We start from the raw sequence: 17,698 nt of genomic DNA, 5'->3' as shown, positions 1-17,698 counted from the left end.
ATCGCTGTATTTATTTCAAATTTAATTTAATTTATTCTTACTAGAATTGTCATTTCAAAGATCTAACCACCTCTTAAATGTGTTACATGTTTTTATGTAAAATAATTTAAAATCGTATCATTTTAAATATTAATATTTTTGGTGCCTCAGTTTTAATCCCGTATACAAAAAAATTCTATTTTTTTATTGCTACCTACTTGGGTCATATTTTGAAATAAACAAACAAACAACGGATAAAACGAGACAACATTTTATTTTCCATTTTATTTGTATTTTCCTTTTGACTTTGACATTTAAATTCCTATTTTAATGATAATTTCCTTTGTCCGACTCCACGTTTGATCCGTACACTACGTTTCCCAGAACACCTTGTAGGCGTATGACGTCATATTTCCTGGCCGGCAGAAACTCGTTGCTTCCACGTCTTTTTGCGCTTTAGCCGCTGTAATTTGCGCCTTTTCGGCTCAGTTTAGCACGAAAACAGGATGGGACCCGTTGAGGTGAGAATTCTTCCTGTTTATCGAACCAAATTAAATAATTTAAACTAAATTCCTTCCTTAGCTGCTTTGCTTTGTGTTCGAGGCTAACCGACGTTAGCGTCTAATACGTTCCTCTGTGGACACAATGGATTCCTTCCAATTGAATTAGAATCAAATTAAATATTCTTATTGATATTGTGTAAATATGATTATTGATCCGTATAGATGTCAAGATGTAAAGAGAACTTTTCAGCAAACTTCAGACTGGACAATTTTTCTCTTGAAGATGCTGATTGATGACTTTAAACCAACCGATTTGGTTTTATTTGTCACAAATGCGTCATTAAATAAAGGATCATGAATGAAAACGAGCCGTTTAATCTCTATAAACTTGTTTTGTTTGCGTTTTTTTTCCCCAGGACAAAACATTTTCTGCACCAGAAAAGAACGGATTGTCTTTGAACGTTTCATCCCTGGCTCCTTTCCTTTCATTGAATTCGCGCGCATTTTATAAATAAATGAACTCTTAAGGAATGTAAACACGTTATTAACTTAATTAAAGGCGGTTTTATCACAACATGCACGTAGCGTCGTTTGATTTGACCAGCAGGTGGCGCCACAGTGCAGGTTCAAATCGAACCCGTTGAGTTCCACGGATGGAGGGGTTCCCTCCTAGCCGGCCTGACCCCGCCCCTATTTGTGGGCGTGTCCTAATCATGTCGTCATCATGTCCCGCAGCTCCTCCACATGTCCGTCTTCTCCCAGAGTTTCTCTCCCTGCGGTCGATTCCTGGCAGCAGGAAACAATTACGGAACCGTTGCCATCTTCAGGTGGGTCGGGAGACTCACTGATCAATAACTGATACTGATAATCAATGTTAGAGATCAGAGGTTCACTGACCAATAACTGATACTGATAATCAATGTGTTACAGCCTGTCTGCAGCTTTAAGTCCAGAAGCCAGTGGATCAAGTCACAAACCAATCCTCACATTCACCGGTACGTAAACGATCGATCAATCAATCAATCAATCACTTCAATTGAAGAAGCACCAGAACTATCATTATCCTCAGAAGCTGCTGATGCAGATCTAGAATCTGATTGGATGAAGTTATTCATGTGACCAATACAGCTGCTGTCTGCTTTCCTACATCAGCCCCGGGTTAAAATGGCTGGAGGTCCCGTTGCGCCGCCCTGTATAGGAAGTGTAGTGTGTTAGCTTCTAGATTAGCATTAGCAGATTGGACCAGCTTTATTACATGATGGAGAGAAATTAAGACTTTTAGACACTTTAGCCCCTCCCCCTCTAATGATGTCACACATTTACACGCCCATAATCAAACGTAGACAAGGTCTCTCAATTTTAAAAAATGCATTCGTAGGAACACCCATTAGCATGCTAACGTTAGCTGTATCGGTCGGAGCCTCTTCCGTTGGTTCTGTTAGCATGCTAGCGTGATGCTAACTCCGACTGAGCTCACGTTTCTCCTCCTGCAGCTCACGAAGGTCCCGTCTTCTCCCTTCTGTCCACCGACTGTCACCTCCTGAGCGCCGGGAACGGCGAGGTCAGCGCGTGGAGCTGGAGCGAGCTGGTCAAGAAGGTGACGTCCGTGTGACGTTCAGGGACACTCGGGGAATTTTGCCGCCATTGCTTCGTCTGATATTTTTCACTTTCCGTTTCCTCAGAACGTCAAACCGTTGTGGACGAAACGACCCAACTACAAGTAAGACGTGATCCTCTGCCCATCCATCGGCCGTCCGTCCACCCGTCCTGACGTCTGTCTCTGTCCTCAGGTCCAGCCTGGAGATCCCGGAGATCAACGCCATGGTCATCAACCCGCGGGTGAGCGCCGGCGAGCTGGAAGACGACCTGCCTCGTGTCCGCTGACCCGTCTCCTCTGTTTCCAGGACAACAGTCTGGTGGTCGGGGGCGGAGACAACAACATCCACATCCTGGATCTGGAACACGGCGACTTTAAGGTGCGTTCGTGGCTCCGCCTCCTGCAGCCGGTCCGGATCCGCCCGCTTCTTTCCTGACGTCGTGTCTCGTTTCCAGTCGGTCCTCCAGGGTCACACAGACTACGTCCACTGCGTCAGCGTGAGGGAGAGGGAGGGGGAGATCCTGTCGGGGGGGGAGGACGGCGCCGTGAGAATCTGGGGTGAGTTGGTGGCGGCTGGCGCCGGCCATGTTGGCGAGCGGCACCGATGTTCACGCTGGCGTTTCCTCCACAGACAGCAGGACGGGTCAGTGCGTCCACTGCATCGAGGTCTACAAGTACGAGGTGAGGAAGAGGCCCCGCCCTTGCCGTCGTTGGTGGGAGGGGCTCCGATCAATCGGGTGGATTGATTGTCAGCTGATCGGGTGTGTGTTGTGTTTCAGAGCTGCGCCCGACCGCAATACGGGAAATGGATCAGCTGCGTGACCAACGACTCCGACTGGATGGTAGGAAGACGTGAGCTGAGTCGTCAATACAAGTATCGATCACTGATGTGTGTGTGTGTGTGTGCAGCTGTGTGGTGGAGGTCCGTCTCTCTCTCTCTGGCATCTCCGTTCTCTGTCCCCCACGTCCATCTTCCCGCTGACGGGCTGCCAGAGACAAGCACTGTTCCACCAGGACATGGTGAGTGTGCGTCTGAGACGTATGTGTGTGTGTTTGTGTGTGTATACGTGTGTGTGGTGTGTGATGTGTGTGTTAACTTCCCCTCAGATCCTGGCGGTGGGCGACGGCCCCTTCGTGTCCCACTGCCTGCTGGGAGGTGAGGTCAAAGCTCAGATCCCGTGTTCGCCGCAGAGCCTCAACACGCTGCAGCTGAACGCCAACAGCACCGAGCACCGGGTGAGTCTTTGAACGCATCGGGGCTGATCGATCCGGATCGATCGATCTGACCGTGTTTGATGTTGCGTTTCCAGGTGCTGGCAGCAGGGGGCAGCAGCGACCACATCGACGTCTTCACCAACCTGTCCTACAGAGCCTTCAGCCTGCGGTTCTGACCCGGCGGGCCGCGTCCCATTTCTACTGGATTGTTGTTTTTTAAATCGTCTGAAGAAAATAAAATATTTTTGTCTCATTTTATTTCAATTGTTTAAATATTTGTATGAAAATCGTCCAGCGTTGCTGATTGGTTTAAAAGTTTTATTACTGGCGGTAAAACGATTATAATTCCGACTGAAAATCCGTGGGAACGTTTCCCAGCAGACCTTCTGCTGCGTTCAGGGACCAGGAAGAACCGGGATAAAAGAAACGTTGACTTACGCGTCCAATACGAGAGTAAATAATAAACAGCTTCCTGTTCGGCGGCTCCGGCGGTGTAAAGGAAAGCTAAATTCACCAGAATCAGTTCATGATGTCACATGACAGGGTCACATGACTGAGCCCGGGTGGGCGGGACTTCAGGCGGCGGACAGACACGCCTGTCGGACGCTCTGAGCCCAGGTGTTGAGCAGCTCTGTCACCGAGTGTTTGTCTGGCAGCTGCAGCAGTTTGGACGTCATGTTGCTGTGGACCGTCTGCAGGAAGCTGTTGGCGCCTGCTGGAGGGCAAACAGGAAGTCACGTGACCCCGAACCTGCTGAGCACTCAACTGATGCTAAGAATAAAACGATGACCTCACCGTACTGCTCGCCGTCGTCCGCCCAGTAGGGGCTCTGGTCGGGATAATCGGCCGGAACGCTGAGCTGCAGCGGCGGAACGCTGGGGAGGTTTTTATCATCTGGGGGGGGTTGACAAATACAATCAGTACCACAGATTACCCACAATCCATCTGCTGCTGGAGGGACTGAACATCCCACAGACTCCGAGCGGATCAGTTAACATGTTAGTTTGAATCAGCAGCTGATGCTACGCTAGCTCTCGCCGACGGCTGCCTGACGTAAGTCGTTCGGTGATGTCACGCTAACGTTAGCAGCAGATGTGCTAACAGGCGAACCGGTTGGAACCGGTTCCGGTTGTGGCTCACCCAGCTTGCACACCAGGTGCACGGTGCCGTTGTTGCTGCAGTAGGACGGGTCCAGGTTGACCAGGAACTTGACGTCGAGGCGCGCCACCTCCCCCTGCAGGATGTTGGGGATGGTCTGCCGCTCGTCCTCCTCGTGCTTCCTCTTCCTGCCGGAGATGTTGGGGCCCCTGAGGAGGAGAGGGAGTGGTTTGAGGAAAAGGTGACCCCCGCCCACCTGGATTCGTGTGTCGGGGGCCGACATACGTGATGTGGGGGCCGTGGATGGCGGTGATGGCGGGGGCGAAGGTTCTGTACAGCGAGTGGTTGAAGACCGGCGAGCGGATGTTGGCCATGACGGCGTCCAGCAGCGGCTGACACAGGTACTGCTGTTTGGTGGCCAATGGAGGGGGAGGGGGCGTCGGCTGGCACGACAGGGACACATTGTTAGTTACCATGGCGATGACATCAACTTTGTCTTCAATCTACTGGTTTCTGACTGTTGTCTACTGGTTTCTGACTGTTCTCCACTGGTTTCTGACTGTTCTCCACTGGTTTCTGACTGTTCTCCACTGGTTTCTGACTGTTCTCCACTGGTTTCTGACTGTTCTCCACTGGTTTCTGACTGTTCTCCACTGGTTTCTGACTGTTCTCCACTGGTTTCTGACTGTTCTCACCACGGCCATGTCGTTCTTCAGCTTCTCCAGGGCGATCTCACACTTCTGCAGCGTCTTCAGGGGACACCTGCGGGTCAGAGGACAGGGATCAGGTGGCTGCTGGTGTCTGGCGTATTGCCTCAGGGTGTTCCCTGCGTTACCTGGTGTTGGGATCGGTCAGGATGTTCAACAGACTCTTCATTTTACTCAGGTCCTTCTTTCTGTCTGCTCAGGGGAAACAAAAGTGCCAACAAATCATCCGAACTGATCAACGGTCAAACGCGGTCACCGCATTGATCGGTGTCTTGGCTTTCTCTGGACCGACCTTCGTTCTTGTCGATCTTGTTGATCATCCGGCGCAGCGGCTCGATGTACTTGGACAGCTGCTTGAGCTTCTCCATGTACTGCTGGTCCTCCAGCGACGTGGCTCCAGCCGGACTCATCACCGAGTTGGGGTTACCTGAGGACGGATGGAGTCGTCAGTACAAAACGATGTGCGCTGATTGGCTGTTGGGTCGGGCGGGGGCGCACCTGGAGTGTTGAGCGATCCTGGAGAGGGGACGCCGTAGATCTGGGGGGTCCGGGCGTTGGCGGGGCTCTGTGCGGACTGAGGGGACGGGCTTGGCTGGAAGCCCCCCGGAGACGGCGTGGGACCAGAGCTGGAGACAGGAAGCAAGTTTAACACCAGAGGAAACGCCACCCAGGTTTATTTGATACCTGTTCTTAAACGGCGCCCACCTGGCGGAGTTCGGCTGTGACGTGGGGGGCTGAGGCGACGGCTGTGGAGGCGGGGGCATCGTGAGCGGCGTCTGAATCTGAACCGGTGACGGCGATGACATCATCGGATGCTGCTGGACCTGTGGAGGAAACAGGAAGAGGAAAACGAGTCTGAACGCACGCACGAAGTTTCCTGACGATCCAGTCCTGACAACAGAGCCAGATCGGATGATCTGGCTCTTATAAGCCTGACTTAATACCTGCTGAGTCAGTGGCGGTCCTCCCACTGCGGCGGCGGCTGCGGCGTTTGCGGGTGGGATGGAGGGGTTGAGGGCGGGCCGAGGCATCCGGGCTGGAATCTGCATCCCACGGACCAGCTTCAGAGGATGTACGACAGAGACAAACGGGTCAACAAGGGGGGGAGTGATGTCATGGGTAAAAGGGGGAGGAGTCAGCTCGTCTTAAGCACCTGAGTCTGCGGCGACTGGAGCCTCACCTGCCCCGGCCCGCCGGCGGCGGCGGCTGCAGCGGCCGCGTTGAGCTGCGCCTGCGCTGCAGCTTGCTGCGCCTGCTGGACCTGCTGCATGGCTGCACGGGCCTGCTTACACACACACACACACACACACGCACACACACACACACACACACACTGATCACCCGTCGACAAACCGACGTGTCGGGACGGCGATGCGGTCGTCCGACGGTCGGTCTCACCTGGAAGGCCTGGATCTTCAGCTGGTGCTGCTGCTGACTCAGAGAGTTGATGGGGACGTGCTGGACGGGGGCCATGGGCCCCGCCAGAGACTGGGGCACCAGACCGGCCGGCGGCGGCTGCTGCTGCTGCTGCTGCTGCTGCTGGGAATGCTGGGGCATCTGACCCGGCTGGGGGGGCGCCTGGCCCTGACCCTGCTGCTGGACCATGTGCTGGATGGACTGAGCCTGGGCTTGAGCCTGAGCTTGAGCCTGAGCTTGGGCTTGAGCCTGAGCTTGAGCCTGAGCCTGAGCCTGAGCTTGAGCTTGAGCCTGAGCCTGAGCCTGAGCCTGAGCTTGAGCCTGAGCCTGAGCCTGAGCTTGAGCCTGAGCCTGAGCTTGAGCCTGAGCCTGAGCCTGAGCCTGAGCCTGAGCTTGAGCCTGAGCCTGAGCCTGCTGCTGCTGGAACTGCAGCTGCACCATCTGCTGCTGCTGCATCCTGGTTTGATGCATCTGTAGACAAATAAAGCAAAAAAACAGCCCAGTTTGTTCTGTGGAAACCAGAACCAATACCCGTTAGCTCCACCTAGTGGAGCAAACGGGGATATCGGGGCCTTACCGGCTCAGAAAGCCCCAAATATCCACTTCCCGGAGTGGAACCGCTGCGGCGCCCGGACGCAGGTCCTCACCTGGTTCTGCTGCTGCTGTTGGTTCTGGTTCTGCTGCTGGTTCTGGTGCTGCTGCTGCAGCTGCTGGTTCTGGTGGTGCTGCTGCTGCAGCTGCTGCTGCGCCCTGAGCTGCTGCTGCATCTGGAACTGCTGCTGCATGGCGGCGTTCTGCTGCTGCTGCTGCTGCTGCTGGAACTGCTGGAACTGGATGGACTGTTGCTGCTGCTGCTGCTGGTGCTGCTGCTGCTGCACCATCTGCTGCATGGGCAGCTGACCCGGTCCTCCTACTGCAGGGGGTGTGGTGGGGTGGGGGGGCGAGAATGGAGAGATGAAGGACCGACCCCGGAAGAGCTCAGGAAACCATTCCGACTCAAACACCCAACGTGCCAAAGCGGAAACTGAAAGTCAGACCAGCCACCGTCCGAATCGGACGCTCTTGCGAGATGCGCGCACACACACACACACCACGCCGAGGAAACACACTCACTGGCTTGTGGGTTTCCAGCCACCCCTGCCATGGCATGCTGGCCTATCTGCATTGGCCCCATGGCCCCCATGCCACCCACTGGAGCAGCAGCTGGGCGAGGCCCCATGCCAATGGCACCCGGGCCCCCTCCAACCCCTGTCAGGTTAGTCAGGGCATTCATGGGATCTAGCAGAAGGGTAGACAACAGACAATATTACGCAGCACCGACATGCAGATGGTGGACGCCGCGGTTCCGGTGGTGGAGGTCCGGGAGAGGACAGAACAGCGAAGAAACAAACCGAAGTGAGAGGACAACCAACGAGAAACGCAGTGCACTCACCCGGACCCCCGAGAGTCTTCTTATCTGTGAAGGAGACACACACGGGGTTAGATTGTGATGCATCGTGACGACCTTTAACCCTCTGAGGTCCACGCTTGATCGGACTCAGCGACCAATAAGGCGCTAAGAAGACGATCAGAAGATTTGCAAGTATAGAGTTCATTTTACCTCAAGAAAGTAGTGCATCCCTGGGATGCGCTTCAAAAAATGTGTGCATCCCATCGCAAAAGGACATGAACGTGTTGAAGCGAGCGTGGAGAACGTGTCGAAGCGAGCGTGGAGAACGTGTTGAAGCGAGCGTGGAGAACGTGTTGAAGCGAGCGTGGAGAACGTGTTGAAGCGAGCGTGGAGAACGTGTCGAAGCGAATGTGGAGAACGTGTTGAAGCGAATGTGGAGAACGTGTTGAAGCGAGCGTGGAGAACGTGTCGAAGCGAGCGTAGCGAACGTGTTGAAGCGAGCGTAGCGAACGTGTTGATGCGAGCGTGGTGAACGTGTTGAAGCGAATGTGGAGAACGTGTTGAAGCGAGCGTGGAGAACATGTTGAAGCGAGCGTAGAGAACGTGTTGAAGCGAGCGTAGCGAACATGTTGAAGCGAGCGTGGAGAACGTATTGAAGCGCGCGTGGAGAACGCGTTGAAACCTTTAACGGGACACTTACGGATGTCTCTGAAGTGAATGATCAGCCTCGCCACCAGGGACAGATACTCGTCCTGAAAGTGGAACACACCAGATGAGGTGAGGAGGAGGAGCAGTGAGGAAGAGGAGGTCGCCCCGGCGACGGGTTCTTACTCTGGACTTGGCTTTGACGTAGACGTGGTTCTCCATGTCGTTGCTCGTCTTGGTGTGAGCCGTCCCAGCCTTCCTCATCGCCTCCTCGCTGCCAGGAAGAAACAGTTCCATCATGAGAAGACGACGACCTCACCTCACCACAGACTTTAAATTCATATCAGAATTCCATCATAATCGATCACTATCGGCCCATTGACATGTTACAAACACCAGATGTTCATCTCTAAATTAAAAGCACCTGATTCACGCTCCCCTTTCCCTAAAAATTGAGAATTCTGTTTTTAGCTCATTTGTTGTTTTTATTTGCCATCTCTAATCTTACACTGAACATCTTTCGGTTGGAATCCGCTTTTAACTGTAATATTCTACGTGTAAAATAATAATGATGCTACATATTGATTTAAGGAGTGAATACTCATTGATTTATGACGTCAGTGAACACCAGAAGCATCTTCTGTCCGCACGGCTAGCAAATAAATTATGACTCCGAGTTCCGTTCTTTAACGTAAGGTTTTATTTTAATGTGTGCCGAATGAAAGTGTGTCCAGAAACATGCCGTTACCCCTTTTCTCCCACCATTTCCCCTCTTTTTTAAGCCCCTGCTTCGCAAACCGACTTGAGTTACGTGTTTTCTGAACGCGGTTTGACGAGACGCTCCCCCGCTGGGCTAACGTTAGCCGAACCGCTAGGCTAACGCAACAGAGGGGATTAACGCGCTAAAACAGGAAGTTATCTCACATCTGAGCGACCACTTTCTGTCGGAACTGAGGGCTCCTCCAGTCGCTGTCCGGTCCGGGAACTTCCATTGTGGGAATTCTATTTTACAGAGCTTTTTACTTGAAGTGTTCGATGTTTTTATGCGCTTCCTCCTTCCGCTCGGAGGAAAATGGCGAATCTTCCGTTTGTGTCCCGAACGCCGCCTGCTGGCCGGAAGGAGGAACTGCAGCTAAAGCCGAGAGAGATTTAATAGGTTATTAATGCGGTTTGTCTTGTGTTTTATTCTTTGTTCCTGCTTTTTATCTCTATGTAAATGTTTTTTTTTTCCTGAAAGACCAAGTAATCCTGATTGATTTTTTTTTTAATTAATTCACTCATTCATTCGATTGTAGATAGCAGAAATAATGTCCAATGTCCCCACCTGGATTTTAAAGCAGGACCTTTGTATCCGTTTTTGGAGAAGGTCCCGTTATAGATTTAAATAATTACTTCACAGCTTTACATTTTCATTTTTATTTTTAAAAGTCAGAAACAAAATTAATTTCCAGGAACCAGAGAGAGACAGAGAAATCAGTCTTGAGCCAGATGTCAGTTCTACTCAGATTGTTCTGAGACTGTCTGAGTAATAACACAACATAACATAACATAACATAACATAACATAACATAACATAACATAACATAACATAACATGACATAACATGAATTTATTTGTCAGCAGTGCTGAAATTTGTTTTGCGACCCAGCAGCCGTTTTATGCAACAGAGAAGAAGGCATACACGGCCGGAGCCGGGTCGCACTGCTGCCGCCGAGCAGCGCACCTGGTGCCATATCCTGATAACAGACCAAAAAAGCAATACCAGTGAAATCATTACAGTACTCTCATTATCTATAATAATTCAAATTTGAAAATTTAAGTTTCTTGTACTTCTTATATAGTTGTTTGACAGGTTTCAAAATAATTTCTTTATTTGTTTATTTAACTTGAATTTATAAGTTGTATTTTTCATTTTAAATTCCTCCTGTTCTTTTACAATTGTCGCTAGTTGCTTTTAACTTATTGATTTATCTTTTATTTCTCCACGAATCACTTTAAACTAGAAAAAAACATGCATTAAAAAAAACAAACTCCAAAACGATGAAAAAATAAACACCAACGTTGGACGCGTAAATCTCAAATAACGTCATCTTTGTTAAAACTACAAACCCCTTCTTCCGCCTACATATCCCAGAATCCCTCTTTGTCACCGGGCTCGTCCACGTGCTCGGAGATTTAAACGAGGATCTACTATCCGGGGGAGGGGCGTGAAAGTGTGTCACTGGGGCACGAGGCTCTCTCTCTCCGCGGTCACATGGTCCCGTTTTCTGCCGCGTGCCCCCCCCCCATTCCTCAGCATCATCCTGCAGGCTGCTCGATGCGCTCGCGCTCCGTTTTAAAAAATTAACACAGTCAGTAGCGCGTGCGGCCACAGTAGCGCGTGCGGCCAGCGGCGGGATCAGAACCGGGTCCAAAACGACAGAATAATGACGTAGAAGAAGGATCAAAGGATGGACTCGCGCCTCTTCTTCTGTTTTCTGTCCTGCTGAAGTTCCACGATGCGCTAAAGACCCGCGACTCGAACGGACTCGCTTTACTGCGGTGTTATTGGTGAATGAAGACCGCTGCCATGGACACAAACAACAACAACAACAACAACAACAACAACAATACAGGTAGGCACGCGCATTCTTCTCACCTTTTCTACCCCAAAATTCATCACCGGATTCGGCGCGCGCCTGTTCGATCGGTACCGAATCAGCAGGTGAAGTCACGCGCTAAATTCACCAATTTTTAAAAAATGTTTATTTCCTTCTGTTTTTTTTTTTTTAACTATCGCTCTTGGTTTGTGTTTGTGTGTCAGCTGGAGACCGTCAATAAATCAATTATTGATCCAGACTCAAACTGTTCATAAATAAACTCGGCTCGCGCGCTGCAGGTGTGATGACGCGTCCGCCCGGAAACATCAGAGGGTTGTCGGTTAAAATATCAAACTGGGGTTAGTTTGATGTTTAATGTTTAAATGTCGTTTAATCCGATCGAATCCGGTGGATCGATTCCGCGCGAGCCTTAGCCTCCACACGTGTTCCGTGTTCCGATCACGGGGACCGTCACCGTGTTTCTAGGAACTGGGTCACGATGACCGCCGGTCGGTGGGTCGTGCCGTCAGCAGGGGTGTGTGTGTGTGTGTGTGTGTGTGTGTGTGTGTGTGTTCACATGGACCGGCTAAACGGGCCATGTGCGCTTTGTTTTCACTGCGCGCGGCGTGCTCTGATTGGCTGCAGCTCCTTGCGTAATTGTCCTCCAGGTCGTGTCGCTCCGCTTGAAGCGAAACACCAGAAGAAGACGTCAGGTGTGTGTGTGTGTGTGTGTGTGCGGGTTCGATTGAAATGATCGATAACTGATAAATACGTTTGTGCGTCATGCGACACGGACATCTGATCAGTATCTGATCGATGTCTGATCATTTCTTTCTGTGGGTGAATGGATTGATGACAGATGGAGGTGTGGAAGAATGAGTGATGGAAATAATGAATGAATGAATGAATGAATCAGTGACTGAGAGATGAATGGATGAAGGAAGAAGGGAAAGGATGTATGGTTGGATGAGGGAAGGAGAGAAGGGAGGGATGGATCTCCTCTGCAGGGCCTGCTGGGTGTCTCCTCACCCCCTCTCACCCCCTCTCACCCCCTCCTCCCTTCATCCTGTCACACCATCTCACCTCCTCCCATCAACACCTTCATGATGCTCTCTGAAGTCACGTGACGATCCTCTCTCTGATGACGTCGCCTCCATCTCGCTCCAGCTGCATCCGGGAATCTCTCCGCCTTCTCTCTCGCTCGTTGTTCCTACATTAAGTTTGCACGCGGTTGAAATAAGTGACGTGACGTCACCAATAGGGATTGATTAATTACTGATTGGTGCCGATCGATCCGGTGTTCCGTTCGGGATCCTGAAGATCACGTTCTGATGTTGTGAATCATAACGCGTCACATCCTGAGGACAGGATGGAGACACGCGACTTCACGCCTCTGCACAGAGACACGTGACACGATCACACCCACGTGTTGTCGCTCCGAGGATCGATCGGCGGTTGATCCGGGTTCAGTCACTCCGTCCAATCGCTGCACGCGGCTTTGGTCACGTGTCCGGACTGAATGGGCTTTGTGGCGCGTTCAGCGGTGATGAATGGAGGAAACGTGAGCTCTGCAGCAGTGGGAGGTGTGTGCGCGCGTTTGTGTGTGTGTGTGTGTCCTGTCTCGAGCCAGTCGCGTTGCAGAGTCTGCCGCGTGGGGAGAGGCACGTGGCTCAGGGGCGTGACTTGAGTGTCACCCACAGAGTGGGGGGGGGAGGGACTGACACACTTCCGTTTCTGTAGCGGATTTTTTTTTCTTCACGTGACCGGAAGTAGCAACTGTTTAGCAGTTTGAAACACATGGACAGGACAACGTGATGCAGTTTTGACCAAGTGATAAACTAACACACAAGCTACCTCACAAATGAAGCTAACATCCAGCATTACGTCACATGTGGTCATTAGCATATGTTGACATTAGCATAATAATTCTGATATATTCATCGTACACTCTTTGTTTTTAAAACAAAGCAAATAAAAATGTATTCAAGTTATATTCAATCTGTGTACCACGACTGAGAACTAAGCCTTCAGACCTGAAATAGATCAATAAAGACATTGTTGAGGTATTTAAAGCCCTCTATGTTATTACACCTACTAATGATCGCCATGACGACCTGTCTCCATAGGGGGCGTGATCTCCTACGTGGGTTCCTGTGGAGGTTCCAGCCCCGTCTCCATGTACAACGAGAACTCCAACTCCCAGCCCTGCTTCTCCTCCTCCTCCTCCTCCTCTTCTTCCTATTTAACCCCGTCCTTCCTCATCAGCGGCAGCTCCTCCAGCTCGGGCTCGGCGGGGGACGACGGCTCGTCCTCGGCCTCCTCCTCGGCGGGGGGGTCGCCTCGAGGGCGGGACGATGGCGGCTCTCAGAGGACGTCGCCCAGCAAGTCCATGGCCAGTCTGACCAGTAAGAACCTCGCAGGAGATTAACCAGTGATGCAGAACCCCCAAATAGATTATTGATTGATTATTACGTGAGTTTTCACATGAATTGAACCAATCAGAGCTCGTCTCTTCCCCTCCAGAGCTGAACGGGATGGTGCTGCTCTGTAAAGTCTGTGGTGACGTCGCTTCAGGGTTTCATTACGGAGTTCACGCCTGCGAAGGCTGCAAGGTCAGACACTCACACCTCCGACGCTAATGGCTAGCCATGCTAACAGCTCGGCAGCTAACGGCGCGGCGGCTAAACGGACGTCCCGTCTGTGTCCTCCAGGGGTTCTTCCGCCGCAGCATCCAGCAGAACATCCAGTACAAGAAGTGTGTGAAGAACGAGAGCTGCTGCGTCGTGAGGGTCAACAGGAACCGCTGCCAGCAGTGTCGCTTCAGGAAGTGTCTGTCTGTGGGCATGAGCCGCGACGGTGAGGCGCCCCTGTGTCTCACACCTGTGTCTCACACCTGTGTGTCTGCACACCTGTTGTAACATCTCTCTCCCCCCCCCCAGCGGTTCGTTTCGGTCGGATCCCTAAACGTGAGAAGCAGCGGATGTTGGCTGAGATGCAGAGCGCCATGAACAACATGATGAACGACCAGCTGCAGAACGACTTCCAGCTCGCCAGCCTCTCCTCCTCCTCCTCTTCCTCCTCATCGTCCTCATCCTCGTCTCCTTGCCCGGGGGTGACGATCGCCCCCCAGCCGCAGCCCTCAGCCCTGCCGCCTCCGCCTTCTTCCCCCTCTCCTCGTACCCCTGCAACCTCCTCCTCGCCCCCTCCTCTGGCCCCGCCCCCTCCGCAGAGCCCCGCCCCCTCACCCCCCAGCCCCGGCTTGGACTCGACCATCAGTGCCATCGCCTCTGCCCACCGCGAGTCCTTCCTGTACGCCAACGACAGGCTGGCCAATCCCCGAGCGCCACCTCAGCAGAACAACCACTTCAACCACAACGAGGGGGCGGAGCCAAACCGGTGCTCCAACGGTTACCATGCCAACAGCCTCAACACCATCTATCAGCATAACAACAACCTGCTGCCTGGCAACAGCCGGAACGTCATTCATCATCACCAGGGCAACGGGAGGCGGAGCCTGTTTCACAGTAATCTGATTGGAGGAGACAGGCACGTCGATTGTCATGTGATCCAAGGGCAGAACTGTCCAATGAAGAACCACACAGGGATCGTGCTGGTAAGAACCAATCAGAAAGCTTCATTCAAGTGATTTCCCTCCGTTAGCTTCAGAAGCTAAACTGTCAATCATTTTATTTTTTTTTATTTTATTTACTCAAAACAATCAATCAAGCGCAAGTGTCAGGTCGCAATGCAATGCTAACACACAGGCTAAAGCTAACGATTCACGATCGTATACTGAATAATTGGGGCTAACGCTAGCATGCACACCAGCAGTGCAGCGCCTGCTGACATTAGCTACTATTGCTTAGCTCTGATTGGTCAGCTGACGCTCAGGTGACCTCCTCTCGTTGCAGGCGTGTCCCATGAACATGACGCCTCACGCCGACCCCTCCAAGACCCCCCAGGAGATCTGGGAGGACTTCTCGCTGTCCTTCACCCCCGCCGTCAAGGAGGTGGTGGAATTCGCCAAACATATCCCAGGATTCAGTTCTCTGTCCCAGAACGACCAGGTCACGCTGCTGAAGGCGGGAACCTTTGAGGTACCACGAACGCGGCTAGGCTAGCTGGTTGTCGTCGTTATGCTAAGCTAACTTTGTCGTTTAAAAAGTTGTTGGTTTTATTTTTCAAGACGTGTCCTTGGTTCTCCTGCCAGGTGCTGATGGTGCGCTTCGCCTCGCTGTTCAACATGAAGGATCAGACGGTGACCTTCATCTCTGGCGCCACCTACAGGCTGGAGGAGCTGAGGGCGATGGGGATGAGCGACCTGCTGGGAGCCATGTTTGACTTTAGCCACAAGCTAGCAGCTCTGGAGCTGAACCCGCAGGAGCTTAGCCTGTTCACCGCCGTGGTGCTGGTGTCGGCAGGTGAGTTAGTTAGCATGCTGGTGTGGCTAGCATGTTAGCATCCGGTTCCTCTGAAGGTTCCTGTCGGTTCCATCTGGGGAATGGTCTGAAACCGTTTCAGCCTGCTGTAGAACTTTAAATGGGTCAGAAACCCAATTCGCTGGGTGGGCGTGGCTTAAAATGTAAAGGAAGACATTTTTGTTTGACTACAATCTCAGATTTGTAGTTTAAAACTGGATTAAAATCAGGATCATGTGACTAAAGACGATTAAAAACTAAGGACGACGTTTAAATAGACGGCTCCAGCTAACAGGTTCCCGCTGCTAACATGCTAAAGCTAAGTGACTCATCTGTTTCATCTTAGAGACATTTAAGTTTCCTCATGTATCGTATATGATCATGTTTACCCATGATGCTTTGGGTCAAAACAACCTCAGATAACTTTAGCCATTCTGCTAATGACCCCGCTGACCTCACTTCCTCTCCTCGTCTTCAGACCGCTCAGGTATCGAGAACGTGGCGTCGGTGGAGCAGCTTCAGGAGAACCTGATCCGCGCTCTCCGCTCGCTCATCGTTAGCAACCACCACGGCAACGCCGAGTCGCCGCGCTTCACCAAGCTGCTGCTGAAGCTGCCCGACCTGCGAACGCTCAACAACATGCACTCGGAGAAGCTGCTGTCCTTCCGCATCGACGCCTGATGACATCACCGGCGCCTCAGAACCACTTCCTGTGATTGCACGCATCGCCAGGTGCTCTCTGGTGTGACCACATCATCCGCTCTGATGTCGTCACGGTGATGACGTCGCCGGCCGAACCACCAAAACAAATCTGTACCAAACGGATCGAGCTAACGGCTAATGCTAATGCTTGTTGGCTCGATTAACGAATTGATAACTTATCAGTGGTGTAGATTAGCTTAGCATTAAGACTGGAAGCAGGAGCTAACTGACTTGTTAGCATCAGAGCTACATGCCGAGTCATTCAACTATTGGCACATAAGGGTAACAGTAATCATGTGACTACCACTAACCAGCTGTAAGCTAACCACACATGAGATCACCTGTTAGCTTGATTACGCAGCGGTGACCCATCAAAGTTGTTAGATTAGCGTAGCATTAAGACTGGAAACAGGAACTAACCGAGCTGAGTTAGCTTCAGAGCTACATGCTGAGTCATTAATTTAAAAATAACGGTATTTTAATCATTAAAAGGTAACAAACCACTCTTCAGATCACCTGTCAGCTGCTGTTTTATCCAGGAAATCAGTTTTTACTTTACATCCAGTCGGTTGCTACGCTAGGCTAACCACGACTTTAGGAATCCAAAAGTTGGACTTTTTCGTCACAAACGTCTCCACATCCAGGACTTCCAAACAGCGACGGGGACAATCTGATGTGGGATTAAAACTTCACTTCATCTTCCTACTTTCACCAGCCAATAGCACGGAGGGAAAGCTGTGATGGACCAATGAGACGCTGCCTTCTCCCTACAGCCCACCGACTGTATAAAATATGTTAAAAAATAAATCCATTTACGCTTGAAATGTTTGAAGAATTGTGTTTGATAAAGATATGAGGTATATTATATATTATCTGTGTATCGTCTATATTTTTGTTAATATTGAATTCATGCCTGTGCAAATATTCTGACTGTATAAAAAAGAATGCGGGCCACAAACTTTACGAGGTTTAAAACAGAATGAGAAACATCTGGTGTTTGTATTTGAACCTTTGTTATATTTTGTAAATGTGTTATAAATACTGTAAATATAAATATACACGTCAGAGTTCTGAACATCTCGTCTTGCTCTTATTTGTTTGAAACTTTTCATTTGATTGGTCGTTGCAAGGGCTAGTTAGCATTTTGTTGTGTTCAGTGTCCTAGAAGCTAGCTGTAGCATAAAACACAAAAAGGCTTTAACAGCTAGCTTCAAAATGATTTCCCAGTTAGGGTGAGCGACAGTGACTCCTGGTGGCTAAAGGGCAGAGCTGCAGGAACACATTTTCAAAATAAAAGCATCACCAGACCCCTCTAGAAGTCAATTTCGAGTCAGAGAAAAATGAAAGGATGGCATTTCCCTCTGTGACGTCCATCTGAGAGGGGGAGGGACAGGCTATCGCGCGCGGCCACGTTCCCTTTCATACGTATGACTCAAAGCTAATCTTGAG

General features: G+C 50.9%; 3 protein-coding genes across 8 annotated transcripts; 2 read left to right on the top strand and 1 right to left on the bottom strand.

The window, feature by feature from the left end:
- Positions 1-331: 331 nt before the first annotated feature.
- On the top strand, positions 332-3,525 carry thoc6 (THO complex 6). The gene is made up of 13 exons (XM_068337144.1): positions 332-500; positions 1,218-1,309; positions 1,413-1,477; positions 1,976-2,079; positions 2,165-2,202; positions 2,273-2,321; positions 2,387-2,458; positions 2,535-2,637; positions 2,711-2,760; positions 2,859-2,921; positions 2,989-3,099; positions 3,187-3,315; positions 3,390-3,525. The coding sequence occupies exons 1-13, from the start codon at positions 486-488 to the stop codon at positions 3,468-3,470; spliced, it is 972 nt and encodes a 323-aa protein (XP_068193245.1). The 5' UTR covers positions 332-485; the 3' UTR covers positions 3,471-3,525.
- Positions 3,526-3,811: 286 nt separating this feature from the next.
- Positions 3,812-9,626, bottom strand: med15 (mediator complex subunit 15). Of its 6 annotated transcripts, none has more exons than XM_068337138.1 (18): positions 9,475-9,626; positions 8,737-8,824; positions 8,606-8,657; positions 7,948-7,971; positions 7,629-7,793; positions 7,163-7,428; positions 6,498-6,986; positions 6,253-6,381; positions 6,044-6,160; positions 5,805-5,923; positions 5,598-5,725; positions 5,392-5,526; positions 5,228-5,291; positions 5,088-5,154; positions 4,678-4,835; positions 4,435-4,601; positions 4,090-4,188; positions 3,812-4,009 (listed from the first exon to the last, which is right to left on the bottom strand). In XM_068337138.1, the coding sequence occupies exons 1-18, from the start codon at positions 9,540-9,542 to the stop codon at positions 3,870-3,872; spliced, it is 2,475 nt and encodes an 824-aa protein (XP_068193239.1). In that variant the 5' UTR covers positions 9,543-9,626; the 3' UTR covers positions 3,812-3,869. The 6 variants fall into 6 exon arrangements, with proteins under 6 accessions (XP_068193239.1, XP_068193240.1, XP_068193242.1 ...); XM_068337139.1 differs by having other exon boundaries at positions 3,812-4,006; XM_068337141.1 differs by having other exon boundaries at positions 6,280-6,381.
- Positions 9,627-10,821: 1,195 nt separating this feature from the next.
- nr1d1 (nuclear receptor subfamily 1, group d, member 1) lies at positions 10,822-17,286 on the top strand. The gene is made up of 8 exons (XM_068336434.1): positions 10,822-11,165; positions 13,256-13,534; positions 13,653-13,741; positions 13,841-13,985; positions 14,069-14,742; positions 15,041-15,226; positions 15,340-15,550; positions 16,026-17,286. The coding sequence occupies exons 1-8, from the start codon at positions 11,105-11,107 to the stop codon at positions 16,226-16,228; spliced, it is 1,848 nt and encodes a 615-aa protein (XP_068192535.1). The 5' UTR covers positions 10,822-11,104; the 3' UTR covers positions 16,229-17,286.
- The last annotated feature ends 412 nt before the right edge of the window (positions 17,287-17,698 follow it).

The sequence above is a fragment of the Antennarius striatus genome, chromosome 16 (genome assembly GCF_040054535.1).
Source record: "Antennarius striatus isolate MH-2024 chromosome 16, ASM4005453v1, whole genome shotgun sequence".
Lineage (NCBI taxonomy): Eukaryota > Metazoa > Chordata > Actinopteri > Lophiiformes > Antennariidae > Antennarius > Antennarius striatus.
This window is presented reverse-complemented; position numbering and strand designations above follow the sequence as displayed.

What these genes read in the sequence shown, in the direction of transcription:
- thoc6 (XM_068337144.1), top strand. An exon ending in ACCAATCCTCACATTCACCG is followed by an intron (nt 1,478 to 1,975) that starts GTACGTAAACGA and finishes CTCCTCCTGCAG; the next exon opens with CTCACGAAGGTCCCGTCTTC. An exon ending in TGGAACACGGCGACTTTAAG is followed by an intron (nt 2,459 to 2,534) that starts GTGCGTTCGTGG and finishes TCTCGTTTCCAG; the next exon opens with TCGGTCCTCCAGGGTCACAC.
- med15 (XM_068337138.1), bottom strand. Translation starts at nt 9,542, where the DNA reads ATGGAAGTTCCCGGACCGGACAGCGACTGGAGGAGCCCTCAGTTCCGA. An exon ending in GGCTGGAAACCCACAAGCCA is followed by an intron (nt 7,429 to 7,628) that starts GTGAGTGTGTTT and finishes CACCCCCTGCAG; the next exon opens with TAGGAGGACCGGGTCAGCTG. An exon ending in TGAAGATCCAGGCCTTCCAG is followed by an intron (nt 6,382 to 6,497) that starts GTGAGACCGACC and finishes GTGTGTAAGCAG; the next exon opens with GCCCGTGCAGCCATGCAGCA.
- nr1d1 (XM_068336434.1), top strand. Translation starts at nt 11,105, where the DNA reads ATGAAGACCGCTGCCATGGACACAAACAACAACAACAACAACAACAAC. An exon ending in GTCCATGGCCAGTCTGACCA is followed by an intron (nt 13,535 to 13,652) that starts GTAAGAACCTCG and finishes CTTCCCCTCCAG; the next exon opens with AGCTGAACGGGATGGTGCTG. An exon ending in TGAAGGCGGGAACCTTTGAG is followed by an intron (nt 15,227 to 15,339) that starts GTACCACGAACG and finishes TTCTCCTGCCAG; the next exon opens with GTGCTGATGGTGCGCTTCGC.